At 37.0% G+C, this 18,762-nt stretch overlaps 1 protein-coding gene across 12 annotated transcripts in view; it reads left to right on the forward strand.

Moving 5' to 3' along the window:
• SETDB2 (SET domain bifurcated histone lysine methyltransferase 2) overlaps nucleotides 1-18,762 on the forward strand; it is a 92,273-nt gene that overhangs the window by 19,277 nt on the left and 54,234 nt on the right. For all 12 annotated transcript variants that reach the window (XM_048215489.2, XM_026493234.4, XM_048215487.2 and 9 more), the window contains one exon: nucleotides 824-920. In XM_048215489.2, coding sequence (XP_048071446.1) covers nucleotides 824-920 — 97 coding nt within the window. The remainder of the gene's footprint in view (nucleotides 1-823; nucleotides 921-18,762) is intronic.

Here is an 18,762-nt window from a genome sequence, read left to right on the forward strand (position 1 = left end):
TTTCAGCTCAGGTTATGATCTGAGGGTCTTGAGATCGAGCCCCATGTCAGACTCCACACTGGGTGTAGAGCCTGCCTAAGATTCTTTCTCTCCTCCCTCCACCCCCACCTCACACTTGTGCTCTCTGTTAAGGAAAAAAAAAAAAAAAAAAAGGAAAAACAATATGTGCGTGTGTGTGTATCTTTAAATCAAACATAGAATATTCCACATATCCATTTTTCAAAATAACACGAAATCCATAATTTTTCTCATTAAATACACAGCTTATTTCTATATTGTAGTCATGTTAAAGAGTAAGAATAGATGAAGTAAAAAAGAAAACACATGGCATGAAATTAAGCACAGAAAGATAGACGAAGTAATATGAAAAGTCAAATGGAAATATAAAAAGAAATACCCAAACACCCCACCCTCCAAAAATGAAGGTAGCGGTTGAACAATGAGAAAGGAAAAGATATATAAACTTTCAATTTTGTGACCCTTTAGTAGTAGTTACATTATTTTTCTATAAAATACAAGCAAAAATAAGGATACCCAATGTTCACCTTAAAGGTTGATTAAAATTCAGATAAAGTTCAGGCCAAACTGGGTTCTTTCCAGCAGAAGTCTCTTCTATCCTAAATCTTTTACTATCCTATCTTATTTTCTTCATGTTTTGAAAATATTGACACCGAATTTTTTGACTTAACTTTGAAATCTTACTATGTTAGCAGATTTAAGGGCTCCATATATCTCTAACCAATAAAGATATTACTTAGATATCACCATAAATGATTTTTAATTTGGTGTACCTGTTACTCACGTTTGTATTTTCTTCATGTAGATCATACATCTGTGACCCAGAATGAACAGGAAAACAAATCCGGTTCATTGCCCTCTACATCATATGAAGACACCTTTCCAGAAGACTGTACATTTCTGTATGTATAAGTTAAATTTATGTTGTTAATACTTTCGCTCCCAGAAAGAGATGTACTCTTTCTGATCATTTGATGTAAGAGTAGATAGAATATATAAAAAAGATATTTTCCCACCAAAAGCTCTAAAATTTGTAAATTTTATTACTGTATGTAGGATAAAGGTTCATGAGTCCCTTAACAAGTTGTTTATTTGCTAATATCCCTAGGTAATCAAGTCTTTCAGTAAAATTTAGTTTAAAATTTCTTAGTGTAAGGGTGCCTGGGTGGCTCAATTGGTCAAGTGTCCAACTCTTGATTTTGCCTCAGATCATGATCTCATGGGCTGTGGTACTGAGCCCGGTGTGGGGCTCTATGTTCAGCAGGGAGTCTGTTTGAGATTCTCTCCTTTCCCTCTGCCCTTCCCTCCACTTACATGCTCACGCTCTCTCAAATATTTCTTTCTGTAAATTATTAATATACTAACATCTACCAAGCTACCAAGGTCGCAATTTTGTAACTAAAAAAAATTACTTTTCCTGGATTATTTTTCTTTTTTCTTTTTTAAAATTTTACTTTTAAGTAATCTGTACACCCAAAGTGGGGCTTGAACTCACAACCCTGAGTTTAAGAGTCGCATGCTCTACTGACTGAGCCAGCCAGATGCCCTTGGATTATTTCTTTTAAAGGAATATTGGAAAAGAGTAAACAGTATTTCTGTCATTATCAGTTCAGCTTTTCAAATACTTTAACAGCTCTAAATTAGTATCAGAAAGCTTAAGAGAATAGGCTAAATTTTTCTGACCTTTTCTTTGTCCTTTTACCATTTCAGTAAAGATTCCTTAGCATAAAGTAAATTTGTATAAGAGGAAATCTTTATATAAGAGGAAATCTGACACTCTCACACATAGTCTTTATTTTTAGTAGGTAATGCTGGTACTAAAACGTTCATGAACTAGTTTAAGGGAAGTTTCTGAAGTATTTTGTGCTAGTCCACGGAACAGAATTTCAAAAAACAAAGTGTCTTTATAGAGAAAGTTCTTCAGTTAATTGACTTATTTTGTCCTTTCAGCTGCATATTAAATTGACAAAAACATTGTTAATGTAGAATCTTCTTGTTATTGTTTTAGGATTTATTAGAGTTGCAGATTGACACTATTTCACATATGATTTACATCTGCAAATACTAGAGATGTCCTTACAGTTTGAGTCTAGAAGACTCATAAAACTTATTTTACAGTACTTCCAGAGAAACCTAGAAATTCTGGTCTTCTGATATATAGCATAAAATTTTAAAACCTTTTAAAAACAAGTTCAATCACTTTAAATCACTAAAATATAAGATTCCTTTCATATAAATTACCAACAGTCTCCCATCTTCTGTTTGTTTTATTTTATTAAAACTTTTATTTTAAACCTAAATTCAGGAGATGGTTTATTCTTAAGTGTCTCTTTTTTGGTTTTAAGTTCATTTTCCTAGCTTATCAGAATCCTTATGAATTTTGAATCTCCTTTTATATTGTCTTTCCCTTCTAGCTTTCCTTCTTCTACAAATATATTAAATGAGTTTTCTAGTCTTTATTATACTCACTGAAAACATTGGATAGGACAGGACCAAAGATAAAACCTTTCTGGCTCACTATTCCGTCGTTACTCTTCAGAAAAAACTGTTGGACCAAGTGTGAATTTACTTACCTCTACCGCTATCCCACCTACATTTCTCTATCTTTCTCACAAGGCTGTTAGAGGAAATCAAGATTTACTGCAATAGCATTCTATATCCTTGCCAGGTATTATCAAACCTTGTCAAAAAGGAAAATTAGTTTACTTTTTACTTTTCTTACCTAGTCCATGTTGGCTTTTCAAATTCTAAGTACTTGATGAGGTCGTGGAATACAGGTGAGGTTCAGTGGGGGGTGGAGTCCGGAGCCAAAAGAATTCTTGAGACGTCTTTGGTGCAAAATGGTGGGTTATTACAGCACGGGGCAGGACCCGTGGGCAGAAAAAACTGCTGCACCAGGGTTGTGCAAGGGGTGACTGATTATATACCATGGGGTTGGGGTAGGTAAGGAAAAAGGGAGGTTTCATATGTTAAAGAAGATTCACAAGATACCAGAGGCCTTGCCATTGTCAAGTTAAGGGTAGGTAAGGAAAAACGGAGGTTTCATATGTTAAAGAAGATTCACAAGGGGTAGGTAAGGAAAAAGGGAGGTTTCATATGTTAAAGAAGATTCACAAGATACCAGAGGCCTTGCCATTGTCAAGTTAAGGTTGTTTTTCCCTCTAGCAAAGCATTAACATTAAGATGGTTGGGAACTTCCTGGAGGCTGCAGATTATAAGGACATATATTTGTATCTACATTCCCTTCCCGAAGCTAGGTTATTGACAGAAATGCTTTGTTCTTGTAAACTGCTAAGACATCTGTAAACTGAGGGATTGTGGTATCTATAGGTTAACTATTTCGCTGTCCTTGAGGGCAGCCAAGATTGCCTGAGGAATGTCACATACATCCCAATGTGGGGGGTGGGGGGGTCGCAGCCTGTGAGTCCTAGCTTGCCTTCTGTTCCCTCATCATTTCCCCCTTAAACAATTTTGACCCTTAAATCTTTAAGGTTGTTGAAGGTGGAAGGTCTCATCTTCTGTAACATCTTTCTGCCGGATAGGGGTGTGGAGATGTTCCTACCTATGGGTCCGTACTGGTCACTGGGGAATGTAAAGGGGGTTACTAAAGAGGGAGGCAGCTGAATCCAATGCGGGCAACATAGATGAACCTCCTTGAGTAGAAGGGAATCATCTGTTAGCCAGAAGTTACAGCAGTGAAGGAGTCTTGGCACTAGTAAGGGAGACACCGGAAATGACAAAACAAGGTTAATATTGTAACAAGAGAAAGTCTTGAGTAAAAGACCTTTGATAGCTGACCTTTGATAATTTTCCTCCAGTCCAGGAGTTTAAAGCAATCACTAAAGAAAAGTGATCATTTAAAGTGCCAATTTATGTCAGTTAGAAACCCAGAAATATTTTGTGGTAATTAGACTGTATACACAGCATTGTTTTTATGCTAGCACAAGTTTCACCTTATGTAGCAGTTAAAAACATCTAATATCATTCTGTTTCGTAAAGCTGCTTTACGTATTTGTATTACCCTAGCATTTAATAGAGAAATGCTATTTTGAGTGTCATTTAGGGCTTTAACCATACATTTAGGAGTTTCCATTTGCCAAACAACATTCTCCAGTCTCAAGGAGGTAACAAAGATAGATGCTAGGTGGTCGTACCAGTGAGACACAGAACATGTCCACCATGGTTTTAAATTTGGAAGGTTGGCTGGGTTGGTAATGGTTTTAATAATGCATCCATGCATCCAGGCAAAACCCAAGAGTACAGTGGCCTATCCAGCCTGAGGGAAGCCATGGCCACAGGTTAGAGCTGCATAGCCATTGGGTCCCAGTCAGGAGCCAGTCATATAATAATGGGCTTCCTTGACCTGCAGTTAGGATTAAGGGCTACTTGGTTTAGGGCCATACATGCAATGATTTCAGGCCCCTATTTGATTGGGGAGTTATGATAGTAATCCACTTTTCTTTCAAATTGCACTGTGAGCATGGAGGAGCAAGAAAATACATTTGAAGTAAGTATAAATATTTTTAAGGCTTTTGCCAATTGCAAAGCACAGGTGGGCGCTATAAATTCTGCTTTGAGGGCAGACATGTTTGCTGACAGGGCTTTGACCTCAACAGTCTTGAGTTAGAATTGACTATAACATACTCAGTTTTTCTTACCCCTCTTTTCCATGAAACTATTACCATCAGTGAAACAATTGTCCTCTGTATTTTCAATAGGGACATCTTAAATCTGGTCGACTAGAGAATAAAGAAGATCAATAACCTCTCAAAAGTTATGCTCTATAGAAGTACAATGGTCAGGTCCAGGCCTAAGGGTAGCTGGGTTTGAAGTCTGACAGATTTCAAGTATTATTTCAGGCATACCTATGAGCATAGCCTGGTATTTAATAAGTAGGCTTCCCATCACCCATTGGTGGCTTTTGGTCTTGGACCTGATGTGAAGTCATTACAGTCAGAGACTGTCCCATAGTGAGCTTTGAGGCCCTTTTACCAGGAGGGCTGTTGTATGCTTGGCTAAAGTCTCTCCTTAATTGTATATCCATAGAGGTGGCTTGTAGGATAAATGTTAACTATGCAAGATGAAACCATTAAGAAGCCCTCTTTGTTTGAGGTCTAGCCTTAATATCTTAACAAGGAATCACTGGCAAGTGGGGGGAGACTTGTGAAGAGATAAGGGCATCCCCAAGTCATCATCCAGTCCAACCACAAGGAAAGTGGGATCATCCATTATCTCCACAAGCCCATAGTTGACCCTATGGAGTGGGGTATGCTCTGGCTTTCCGGAAATGATTTCATCATCCCAGCCACATAGAATTGGTCAAGATGATAGCTTTGTTGGGGAATCAATCTTTTTTCCCAGTTGTTTAAATAATCATATGCTCATGGGGTCCTGTTATTAGCCCCACAGAATAAAAAGCATGAAGATTATCTATACATGATACATTGCATAGAAATAGAAAAAAGCTATTTCTCTTAAGTTTACCTCAAGTTGTCTAGCTTAAGCAAACATTTAAGGACAATCAGATCTAGAATAACATTCCACAAACATGGGTTATTTAAACATAACTTTTCTCTCTAAAATAACCCGCATTTCCAGAGAGAGCCAAATCAGGACTAATTTGTTTGCAAAACAAGTCCAATTTTAACAAACTTAGCATAATTATTTATATAAGCTCAGCAAGAATAGCGATTGATCATATAGATCTTTTAGAATCTGCTTTGCTGGAACTTTTGTAAGGAATCTCCAGGTTGAACTTTTTAGTAGCCTCTCCAGGCCAGAAGCCAAGCCAAGTACTTGTCATCAGACGTGCCTGTGATACCTGTAGATTTGGGCGGATTGCTCTTCACGAGGTCCCCTATAGATCCTGAGGTTCCTGCACCTGCCAGAAGTGACATTCTTTACTCACCTGGTGAGGCTGCTGGCAACTCTGTAAGCAAGGTATCAGGCCATTTCCAAGGGGCTTTATGGCTCCAGGTTTCATAAAGTCAACCTTCGTTCCTGAAAGCTGTTTGGTCATATCTGAGTCTATGCACGTCTCTCAAATATGACATTCCACTCAAAGCCTTATGGTAAAAATAACCAGTGTTTCCAATGGTGTCCTGTTACAAGGAGAACAATACTTATTGAACTTTTGCAAATGATTATGACTGCCATGGAAGAAAGAATACTGAGACCTTTTTAATTTCAGAGGGTTCAGGTAGAGAGAAAAGTTAAATGCTTTAATTTGCTTTATTATTATTTCTGTATATCACTGATGTCTTAAGAGAAAGTTTCCTCAATCTGGAAGAGCAAACATTAGAGAACCAGTAATGTTTTAAACAAGAGTCACAACACTATAATCTTTTAGTTTATTTAGTCCTATATTACTAATTCTTGTTTAGTTTGAACGCAGCTTTAGTTAATTCTGGAAATTCTTACCCATTTCAAGTTTAGGATTCTATAAAGATATCGAATACCTGTATCTGTCCTGAAGTCCTTCACATAGATTTCCTTGAAGATTAAACTCATTTTACAGGAGAGTAAGAACAAGTATAAATGACAAAAATACAGAATGGACATGGTTAGTAACTGATGAGCGTTTACAATATAGCTGGCAAGAAAATCAGGTTTCTTCTGTGACATGTAAGACTTCAATAGCCAGAAAAGAGTGATGATGACCTTATATTACAACACTAAAACTTTAGGAATTGTATATAATCTCTAGAAGAGTTACACCACTTACCCAAAAGTAACCTAAATCTTATCATTTGTTTAACAGTACTTCCAGGGTAACTTAGCATACCAAAGAAAAAGGCCTATTGAGTTAAAGAGACTTCATTTACAATTTAAATCTTGGTAAAGTTTGTTAAAACCTTAAAATTATAGCACATGCCTGAATAGGATTACAGATAATTAAAAAACTATTTTTATGTAACCAAGGTGACAATAAGAGATTTGAAAGGCAAATATTTAGGGTTCTATAAGTTGTTAGCAAAACTTAGCTTAATAGGAGAAGTTTTAACTAAGTAATTGAAGACCTGTTAATGACGAAACATAGAAACTTTGTTTTCTGGGCAAACGGAAAACTGTTTACATTATCTTATTCAGAGCAGTTGAACAATTCAAGAAACCTTTCTCTTTTTAAACAGAGAAAAAGCAGACATAGATCTTTTACCACTGTATCTTAAAAATCCATTCATTTCACTCTTAGTCCTGACCACACCTAAAATTCCTTTCCAAAGATTTCCTTCTACAACTTTCTTTTGCATTCAGATTCTATCCCATGCTATCTTTCCAAACGAACATCTTATTTAGCACAATTATTACCCTCAACAAAAAAATGCATTTCGTATTCTCCTTACACATCTCCTCCTTTTGTACATACAGAGTTGCTTCCCTTCTTTCCATCATCCTTCATTACATTTAGTAGAGTTTTCTTAGAAACCTTAGTCTCCAGTGAAAACTAAGTAGTAGCCAACTGTGAACTGTTACCCCAAAAGGTTTAGATGGCAAATTTATGAATCAATTAAGCACAAAACTTGTTTACCAACAGATTTAAATATCCTTAGTTTCTTTGCAATAAGAAGTCAAAAGCACAAACCTACATCCAGTACTCAATGCTTTAGCACTGGATCCTATTTTAAAAAGACCTAGATGTCCAATGAATTCAATCCCATTTACCATCCAAGCAAAACCTTAAAAATTAAGGTTAGCAAAGACTTTGAAAGCTCTTTTAACAATTACCCATGAAAACTTTGAGACAATTGTTTTAGTCTTTTTACTAACAACTCACAACAGAGGTAACACAAGTTTGACCTTTAGTAAACCTTGATAGAATAAAAGTTTCACAAGTTTAGTGCTGATAACTTAAAGACATGCCTATCTTAATTAAACCAACAGGCTTAACTTAAATACTGAATTATGTTCCACCTGGATCCTCCCCATTGTCATTTTTTTTTAAATATTTTATTTATTTATTCGACAGAGAGACAGCCAGCGAGAGAGGGAACACAAGCAGGGGGAGTGGGAGAGAAAGAAGCAGGCTCATAGCAGAAGAGCCTGATGTGGGGCTCGATCCCATAACACCGGGATCACGCCCTGAGCCGAAGGCGGACACTTAACCGCTGTGCCACCCAGGCGCCCCAGCCCATTGTCAATTTTTACCTGAGACACTGGTGGGGAAACCTGGAGTGCATGGTGTTAAGTCCAGGGGGTCCTCTTCTTCGCTTCTTGATGGTGAGGGGAGGAGGAGCCACGGTGCCTGAGGCACCGAAGATGATACAGAAGCCAGTTGTGCAGGCCACACCCCAGGTGGTGCATAAGGAAGGGAGAGGGGGAGACAGAGGAGACAAAGTGCTGCCAGAAGGCAGAGAAAGGGTTCCCGGTTTTAGAGCTCATCAGCTTCAGCTCCAACAGCAGTAGACACCATGCTTTCCTGCCAACAAGGGGGAATAGGCAGTGTATGTCAGGCCAGAGAAGACAGGGAATTTCCCCGAAACAAAGGGAGTTTTGGCAGCTGCTTGAGAATATTCCTTAAAGTCCCCGTCCCGAGGGAGACTAACCACAGATGGCTCCAGTTATAGCCACTAACCCGGGAAATGAGTGAGGGAGAAACCCCCACATCTGTTAGAAGGAACAGTGATAGAGAAGAGAGTCAAGAGTCCCCTTTGCGTGAGATGGCCTGTGTTTCCTCCAGCAACCTGGGTTTACTCGGAGGAGGCCTATTTAGATAATTATCATCCAATATGTCAGGAGAGAGTTTACTAGCTGACCCATTCGGGCAAACACATTCTTCAAGAGGCCCTTAGGTCAGGGTCCGGGTGTAGAGCAATGAAGGCCTAGGTACGAGCAATGAAGGTACCCTAGGTCCATTTGCTCGGTTCCTTACAGAAGAGATCTAACTGATAGATCCCACTGAAACCACGCAGTGTTACAGGAGATCAGTACTTTCCTAAATTTTGCAATCCGAATTGATTCCAATGGGTCAAAAGGCACCCCAAGGGAAAATCCTTGGGAACCGAAGAAGCAGCCTACTGAGGCCACGCTCAGAAAAGTAAATTAGGTCCATTACCAAATCCCCCCCGACTCCCGGGTGGCATCCCACGCAGGATATGTCAGAGGTTCCCGTGTGTCAAAAGCGACTGGAGGCGTCCCTCAAATAAGACATCGCTATTGATCACAATCTTGCCTTCCTGTGAAGGCATTCCTGCCGTAAAAGGCCCGTAGGAGGGATGCCGCCGTCCTTCCCCTACTCCATCGCATCCTAGGCTGCCGATGGGTGCGCCTGGTGAAGAGACTGAAATACTGTGCCTTGAAGGTCGTGCCGTGAAGGTCACACCTTATTTTGTCTTGCCTTGAAAGTATTTTACCTTGCCTTGAAGAACCAGCTGTTTTTAACCCATGGAGAACACTAGAAAAGTTTAACAAGGGGAAATTACCAAATTTTGTAGCCTAAGTAATTAGTAGAGGACACTGACGGAAAACAGTAAAGATAGAAGTCCATCATGGTCTAAGTGACATTCCAACACAGGTGGTCTTTACACCCAACTTCCCTAGGAAAGGGTCCCGGGTTGGGTTTTAGTTCAATCAGGTACTGGTTTCTGCCGGCTCCGAGTGGAGGTCCCGCGGCCAGAAGCGGCTAGACCAGGGATGTGGAGGGGATTGCATTAGATCCATCAGAAGGAAACCTCACACGGGAGTCTTAAGATTGGCAGCCGTGCTAGTCACTTAGATGGTTGTCCCGTGCCCAAGACAGACGACTTTGTATAAGGACAGCAGTAAAAAGAGGGCATCAAGTTTCTGGGTCTTATTACCATCCCGGCCAGGGTACTAACTTCCAGCCAAAAGGCAGGCTTTTTCCTCCCCATAGAGTAGCCATGGGCTAGAGGATTGCAGCCTGACCTATCGACATGAAAGTGTTCCAATAAGACTGTACTCCTTGAAGAGTCCCCAGAAAGGAGAGTAAAGGAGGAGAAGGGAAAGTACTCACCAATTTTGCACCGAAGCTCAGAGTCCGGATGTAAAGACTCAAAGTCCCACGTTCAGGCGCCATGTGATGAGGTTATAGAATATAGGTGAGGTTCAGTGGGGTGGAGTCCAGAGCCGACGACCAAGAAAAAGAATTCTTGAGGCGTCTTTGGTGCAAAATTGGTGGTTTATTAAAGCACGGGGACAGGACCCGTGGGCAGAAAGAACTGCCCTGGGTTGTGAGGGGTGGCTGATTAAATACTATGGGGTTGGGGGAAGGTAAGGAAAAAGGGAGGTTGAGAAAGGACTTTCATATGTTAAAGAAGACTTACAGGATACCGGAGGCCTTGCCATTGTCAAGTTAAGATTGTTTGCCCCTCTAGTAAGGCATTAACATGAAGATAGTTGGGAACATCCTGGATTCCTAGAAGTATCTGTCTATGGTCTGCAGGCTATAAGACATTTAGTTGTATTTACATTCCCTTCCGGAAACTAGGTTAGTGATAGAAATGCCTTGTTCTTATAAACTGCTAAGACATTTGCAAACTGAGGGAGACTCAAGTCTTGTAGGATTGTGATATCTATAGGTTAACTGTTTCTTTGTCCTTTAGGGCAACCAGGAGTGCCTGAGGAATGTCGCGTACATCCCATGGGGGGCGGGGAGGTTGCTGGGTGTCAGTTTCTACTTTGTCTTCAACTTGCCTTCTGTTCCCTCATCAATTGTGTATTGTTCCAATAATGACTAACTTGGAGCTGTACTTATTGTCACATGAGGAGATTATGTAAAAGTACATTGTAAACTATAAACTGCAGTACAAACATTAGTTCTTATTTAAGAACTAAGGATAACCCAGATTGTTTCTCTCTTAAATATACCCTAAGTTAATCTTTTCATATTCAGAGAGGAACCTTTTGAGTCATCAGATTAGTATTCCATATTTCTCTTGCCCAAAAAAAGCAAAACAGGAACAAAAGAAGAACATAGTTGAAATAGGGAAAATCAAATAAAAAGATTTGTAGAAAAGGATGCCACAGAAGCCAGTCTGAAACATAATGTATTTGGTTAAGGCAAGTTGAAAAGGAAAATAAAACATTTGGTTTACTGGTTATACAACCCTGTAGATGTATAAATAAAATCATTTGAGAGTGAGTAACGTATATCAAAACAACAAAGCTGTGAGAGCCTAAGAGAATTTATTACAGTGAACATTGAATGAAACAAGACAGAGAGGAGGTTATTTCTCAGGTAGACAAATAAATAGAAGTGCTTAAAGTTTGGAGTGTACTATGCTTTATAAGAAAATGTGGTAGGAAGGAAGGTAACACTTAATAATAAGAGAAAAGCAATTCCAGGCACACGCTTTATAAAACAAGGAAATACTGGATACCAAAATAAACAAGTGAATAAAAGCAATAATAAAGTGGACTAAGCTAAAGAAGATACAATTTAAATGGAAGAGTAAAGCAAAAGGTGCATTATGGAATATATATCTTACTATGGTATGTGCCCCCAACATTATTCAAAAATACGAAAACAGACTGAAATTATTTAAGGGGAAATAAAACCTTTCCTCATGATTGTTTTTTTTCCCCATTGGATTTGCCTTAATCTTTTAGCTACATTCTCTTCTAGTATTTTTTTACTGTCTTTTCAGGAAATTTAAAAGATTAAAAACATATAAGGGAATACAGCAAAACCCAAACACAATCTAGAATTAACAGTTATTAACATTTCATTGTTAAATGAAACTTTCAGTTTCTTAAAAAAAAAAAAAAAGGGAAGGAGAGAAAGTGTGTCTCTTTGATCCATACCTAACTTCTTGCGGTGACAAGTTTCTTCCCCATCTGCCTTTCCAAGAGAACCACTATCATCATTTATTGTTCTAGTTAATTTTTAAATATTCATATAGCCACAAACAATATATAGTACTATCATAGTTTTTAAATTTCATGGAAATATTCATACATGTGTCATCTTGTTTTTCTTAGTATTATTTGGAGATCTAGTCATATTGCTATGTATAGATGTGTTTCATTCCCTTTAACTCTTGTTTGGTTTTTCATAATGTGAAATACTACATTTTATTTATCCATTCCTTTAAAGATGGGTAATTAGATTGGTTTTAAATATTTCCTATTTATAAATAGTAGTGCAGTGATCAGTTTTATCCTAGGCTTTCTTTTAAGAAAGTATTCATTGTGAAAGTCACCTATTAAGGAGATTAAAGATGTAATCTGGGATCTATAAGATTATCCAAAATGTAGAAGAAAGGGGCAAATGGATGAGAAAAAAAAAAGAGAATGATGAAAAATTACTGTCCTAAAAAAGAAGCTACTAACAGAAAACCAATAACTCCAGTGAATGCTGTAGAAATGCTTTCAGGATCATCCCTATGTTATAATGTTCTTTAGAAAATGTAAGCATTTCAAGCAAAAGTGGTAGGATTAGGGTCAGTGTGCTGCTGTTCACGGTGAAGGAAATCACAATGTCTAAACTAGGATTCAAAATTGCTCTGACAACTCTGAAAATAAAAATATATATCTTTTCCATTTGTAAATTTGTTATTACAAAAATATGAAATGTAGATATTTTCAATATATTAAAAAATAACGTAAACCTGCACTACAAAAGCATTGCTTATGGAAAAATCTGCCATATTTTATTCTGAACTAAAACAAAAACACCAGAAGCTAGAATAAGCAAAACAGAAACAACAAAAAAGATAACTTCTGAGTGTAAGAAAATATGAAGTCTGGAGGTAAGAGGCTTCACCAAGTACCACAGTAATGAAAATTATTATTAGATAAACACTCATTAAAAAAGAAGTTTTAGTGTCTATTAAAGTATAAGTATGTTAGAAGTATTGAGACAAAAACCAAAAAAAACCCCCCAAAAAACAGGTTAGCACCAGACTTAACTCCTACAGATGCTCAGAAAACATACCATCTGTATGCCCTTCTGGAAAACTTTCTCATATATCTTCTAGTGGACCAAAAGAATGTAGAAATTAGGATTGGGGAGGACATAGTATTAAAGATATGGCAGTGGCATGGAAACCATCTAAATAAGAAGTTAATGATAATAAATTCATGAGCTCTTAAACTTAGGGCTATGGAGTCCTTTAATGGTATGCAAAATTTTATGTTAATGCTGTATTTCTAGAGAGAGAGTTCATAATTCTCATCAGATAGTGAAAAGGGTTCATGACCCTAAAAGTTTAAGTATCACTATTATAGATACAGGGATCTTAAATAAAATCCTGGCAGTTCTAATCCAGAGAAGTATTAAAAGAGATGGCCAAGTGGAATTTATACTAGTCAAGCAAGAATGATTTAGTATTAGAAAATCCATTACTTTACCAAAGTAAACCATAGGAAGAAAAACATAACAGATGCCAAAAGACTTAAAAAATTCAATACCAACAATTAGAAATAGATGAATTATCTTTAATGTGATAGACAATATATTTCTCTAACATCTATGACCTATGTATTGATGAAACTCTAGAGGCATTTTCTTTAAATTAAGACAGGAATGCCCGCTATCATAATTGTTATTCAATATTTTCCTAGAAATTCTAGGCAGTACAATAGAATATCAAAGAAAATATGATTATTGAAATGTACACAGTAAAATTATTTGTAGATGATCTTACCTACCCTGAAAATTTAAGTCAAGTGTGAAATTATTAAGCTAAAAAAAGGGTTTAGTAGCAGTCACATAAAATAAAAATGTGAAAGTCTATACTGTTAGAAAATATGGAATAAAGTCCCCATTCACAAAACTAAAAAGTAAATAAATGGGGCTAATCACAAGAAATGTATACGTGAGGAAAATTAAACCTAAAGACTTTAATAAATGGTTAAACTTACTATGTTCCTGAATGGGAAAGCTATATATTACAAAAATGTAAATTCTTTCCAAATAAATTTATAGATTTAATTTAATATGAAATCCAAGCACTTGGATTTTTTTAAGTTGGCAAATACTATAAATTTAATGTCAAAAGGCAAAAAATCAGAAAACAGAGCACATTCAAAAGGAAAAATAGTGACAGAGGACTTGCCCTGATAAATCTCAAAATGTTCCGTCAACCTATGGAAAAAAACCACATTGGTATTGGTTTGCCTTAATTAGTAACAGCTTCATTAAGAGACAGAAAAAGCCTAGAAAATTATAAAACATTTTATATATTTATAAGAATGTAAGATATGATTAAGTCAAAAGTAGCACAGTAAAAGACTCAGTAAATAGCTCTGGAACAATTGGATATCATTTGGAAAATTTAAGTTAGATCTTCATGGTACATCAGAATAAATTCCAGATGAAATTGGACTCCCAAATCATGGAAAAATTAATTATAAAATTAGAGCCCTAATAAAAATAATAATAAAGATTAGATGTCTTTTCATGACATTATGTGTTATGGCTTTATTCATAACGTTATTTACACTTATTGTAGATACTTAGTTGTCTGCCTAGAATGTAAGCTCCTTGAGATAGTAAGCTCTCATCATTGTTTCCACATAGCACCTGGTGTGTAGCAGGCACTCAGGAAATCTGATGGAAGAATGAATGAGTGAATGAACAAACCCCCAATAGGAAATTGGACAAAGCATATGAACAATTAACCAAAGGGGGGAAAAAAGACCAGTAAACATGAAATTATGTTCAAATCTCTATTATTTAGGGGAAAACATTAAGGTGGTAATAAAGTACTGTTTTTCATTAATCAAATTGGTTAAAAATTTCAAAATAATAATTATATCAACATTCATACAGTGTAAATTGGTCCAGCCTTTTTGGAAAGCAGTTTCATGGTCTGTATTGGTTAAAATGTGTGTACCTCCTAGCACCATGATTGTGTTTTCTAAATGTTGTTTCTCATTAAGCAGAACCATGGTCCTTTGGAGGAATAGCTGATTCTAGACCTGGGACTTCTTGGGACAGAAAGCAAGAAAGCTATCAAAGACTACCAAGTGTGTTGGAAAGATACAGGAGCAAACTTGGAGGAGCTCCCACTGGCCAAAAATAGCACAATTGAACATCTAAAGAAATAATCATTGTGATTGATTTAAATACATTAAATATATAAAAATCCATGGGTTCATGATAACATTTTAAATATCAGTCACTTTGATAGTTGCTTGGATACAACTCACCATTCTGAATTCTAGTAAATAAAGAGAAAGAATCAAGCATTTATCCTGCTTTTCCTATACTAACTGTATATCAGATAACCCAAGAGTTGATGAGGAAAATTTCTTCTTTATCAAAGAATTCCAGCCAGAAAATGCAGTAGAAATGTTAGAATTGGAAGATTGTTATTTTTACAACTTCTCCCATTCCCAAAGAAACCGTAGCCTTAGGCCGGTGCTGTCAAACTAATGGTGGTAAGAACAGGTGTTTTGTTTTGTTTGAAACTCCAAATTTATTGAGGAATACACTTATAAAATGCAATGAGATGTTGCAGCAATGTTAAATTTCTGTAAAAATCTCTGAACTTTTGCATCTTTATATTTTTGCACTTATTATGAACTGTTAGCTAACCACGGGTGACTGACACCACCACACCTTGAGTAGCACTAGCCTAGACAATGATCCTGAGTGAATAAACAAAACTATTAAGTGAAAGAAAGATACAGAACCACCACACCACCAGCCTAATAACTTAAATCTACTCAAGCTTCTAGAACTGACTACTGATTTACCAAATAGAGGGACAGAGGGATGAGTTAAATGACACCAGCACAAGGAAAGCATCAACCAAATTCCAGAATGTGGGAAATGCTATAGGGCAAATGACACAATTTATTCAACTTCAACAAATAAATGTCATAAAATGAAGAGGGGACACTGCTGTAAGATTAGAGGCAAAAAGATATCTGAATCAAATACAATGTGTGGAACTTTTTGAAGTCTGATTGAAACAAATTTAACAATCACCGAAATGTGGAGATGGGTCACTGAGATTGTATGTTTTTTCAAAGCCTTGTTTGTTAGATGAACATACTGAATTATTTCAGGAAATGTCTAGGATTTGCTTTAAAATACTCCAGCATATTCTACTGTGGGGCAAAAGAGGGAAGAATAGAAGAAGTAAAACGGGCAACGTGTTGATAATTGAAGTTTGGTAACAAGTGTCAAAGATAAATAAAACCAGACATTAAGGTGATGAAAACTGATTTTATTCAGTAAGTACTGACAGTAGGGGAAAAAAACTGAAGTTCATTCTGATTTGTGCTGGGGTGACTGGTGTTTTAAAGGTGTATGAGGGAATAGAGATAGAGGAAGAGGGAAACCCAAGTGAAAAATTACAGAGAGTCAGTGTGAATGCCTCTGAGGCCAGCTGTGTGTGGTAGCTGGAAACCATCAAAGTTAGGATTTATCCTCCCACAGAGATTGGAAGACAGAGGCCCTACCCTTCCTGATGATTAACTTTCAAGGGAAGGTCCTTCAGGACCTGGAGAAAGGTACTCCTGAGATGTTGTAATTAAATACACTGTTGTAATTAAATACACTGTTGTAATTAAATACATTGAGGAATGGAGGAAAGATTCACAACTGTAAACCCTTTTTAGTAAATGCTCTAAGAAAGAAAGGTCGAAGGGCTTATCTTCAGGTGTTGACTAGAAGAAACCTTAAACTCTCCTGACAGCCTTGTGCTTTCTCAGGCAACACTTTACTGGGGGCTTGGGTCCTCCCAAAGACATGGCCTTATGCTGCTAGAAGCCTTGCTAGAGTTTGGTTGTCTTAGTGCACGGGTTTGGACTGAGTCATCGTGTGCTGAGAATTCTACAGTTCTTACAAGTACGTGACGGTCCAATATAGCAGTTTTTTTTTTTTTTAATGAGAAAAATACATAGTTATGTATAAGTTCGTAAGTTGTATTAATAAGAGGTTATTTTAAAATGTATATTCTTGTTACCCAATAATTTGTCTTAAAGGAAAGTATCCTAAGGTAACAATCAGGAATTTCGTCAAGGATTTATGTATGAGGATGTTCATCAAGGTAGTAACCTGTAGGAAAATTGGAAACAAATGTTTTCAACATTAAAAGATTTATGAATATAGTACATCCTTTCATCTATTACGTTGTAGGACATTGCAAAACATCAAGAGCCATTGATTGATGAGGCTCTGCAAAACAAGCACTCTCATAAATTGCTGGAAGAGCTGACCCCATGGAGAACAGTTGGCAATCTCAACAAAATTACTAATTCATTTACCCTGTGACCTAGTACTCCCACTTCTGGAAACGTATTCTGAAGTGATATCTCTACGTGTTTGAAACTGTTATGTACAGGTTATTCATTACATCATGCTTTGTGAAAGCAAAAGATTGGAAACAATAGAAGACTAGTTAAATAAATTGTGGAATTTATGCAGAGGAGTGCTATATAGCTGGAAAAGGGATGGAGAACCTCATGTCTGTGCATTCAGTATAGTAGCCACTAGCTACGTGTGACTATTTAAATTTGAATTATTTGAATTAAAATTAAATTTGAATTGATGAAAAATTAAATTCAAAATTAAGTTTTTTGGTCATATTAGCCACATTTAAAGTGCTCAGTAGCCACATGTGGCTAGTGGGGCTACCAAATTGAACAGATAAGGAACATTTCTATCAATGCAGAAATTCTTATTGATAGTGCTGTTTTATATAGTGAACATAAAAATATCTCCAAAATACCTATATAGATTTTGTAATAACAGATATCTAAAGATAGAAAATATTAGGTAAAACAAAACTTAGGTACTTTATGAAAAATTAAAACTCGTGTTCTATACACATGGAATCTTTTCACAGATTTTTTTTTCTTAAAATCAGTAACCTCTCCATTTTCTTGTGTCAGCTGATCATTTTCATATATGTTAATATGCCAGGTGGAATACACATTGCAGAAGAAATCCAGTTGGTATAATTATTGCAGGATTCTTAATTATTTTTTTTAGCTAGCCTTTCCTGTTTTTTACAAGCAAGAATTTTGAACCAAGCATGCCTGAAGAAGTAACATTCCTCAAAATGCATGCTCTAAATGCTAGGTGCTGTAGCACAGAGTTGCAGCTATCATCACAACTTTCTGGGATACTCTGAAATTAGGTTGTGGTACAATAGGAAGAATATTCTGTCTTTGTCCTGGTCCCTCATTTAGCGTCTAATACCTTTGGAATTTCCTCAAGAATGAGTGTCTTTGGTGTGCTAATGAAATGACTTGGTGATGGGCTCCCAGTTAGCTTCAGGGTGGAGGCTGGTCACCAAAGATTAAACCTCCATTAGAAGCTTGAAACTTTCAGTCCTACCTCCCAGCCTCCAGGGAGGGGAGAATGGCTGGAGATTCAGATAATCTCCAGTGACAAATGATTTAATCAATGGTGCTTATGTAGTGAAGTCTCCATAAAAACCTCTAAGTGGACAGGGTTCTGTAAGCTTCCTGGTTGATGAAGGCTTTGAGGTGCTGGGAGGGTGACGCACATGGAGAGGGTAGGCCAACTCCATGCCCCGTCCCACTTCCTTTGTTCTATGTACATCTTACATTTGGCTGTCCTTGAGCTGTATCTTTTATTATAAACTGATAGTAGTAATTAAAACATAGTGATATTACTGTAATAGTAATAAAAGTGAGTCTTTCTAGCAAATTATAAAACCTGAGAAGGACATGTGAAAACCCCTGTGTTGGTCAGAAGTTTAAGTGGCCTGGGGGTGCCTGGGTGGCACAGCGGTTAAGCGTCTGCCTTCGGCTCAGGGCATGATCCTGGCGTAATGGGATCAAGCCCCACATCAGGTTCCTCCG

Source organism: Ursus arctos, unplaced genomic scaffold, assembly GCF_023065955.2.
Source record: "Ursus arctos isolate Adak ecotype North America unplaced genomic scaffold, UrsArc2.0 scaffold_10, whole genome shotgun sequence".
Lineage (NCBI taxonomy): Eukaryota > Metazoa > Chordata > Mammalia > Carnivora > Ursidae > Ursus > Ursus arctos.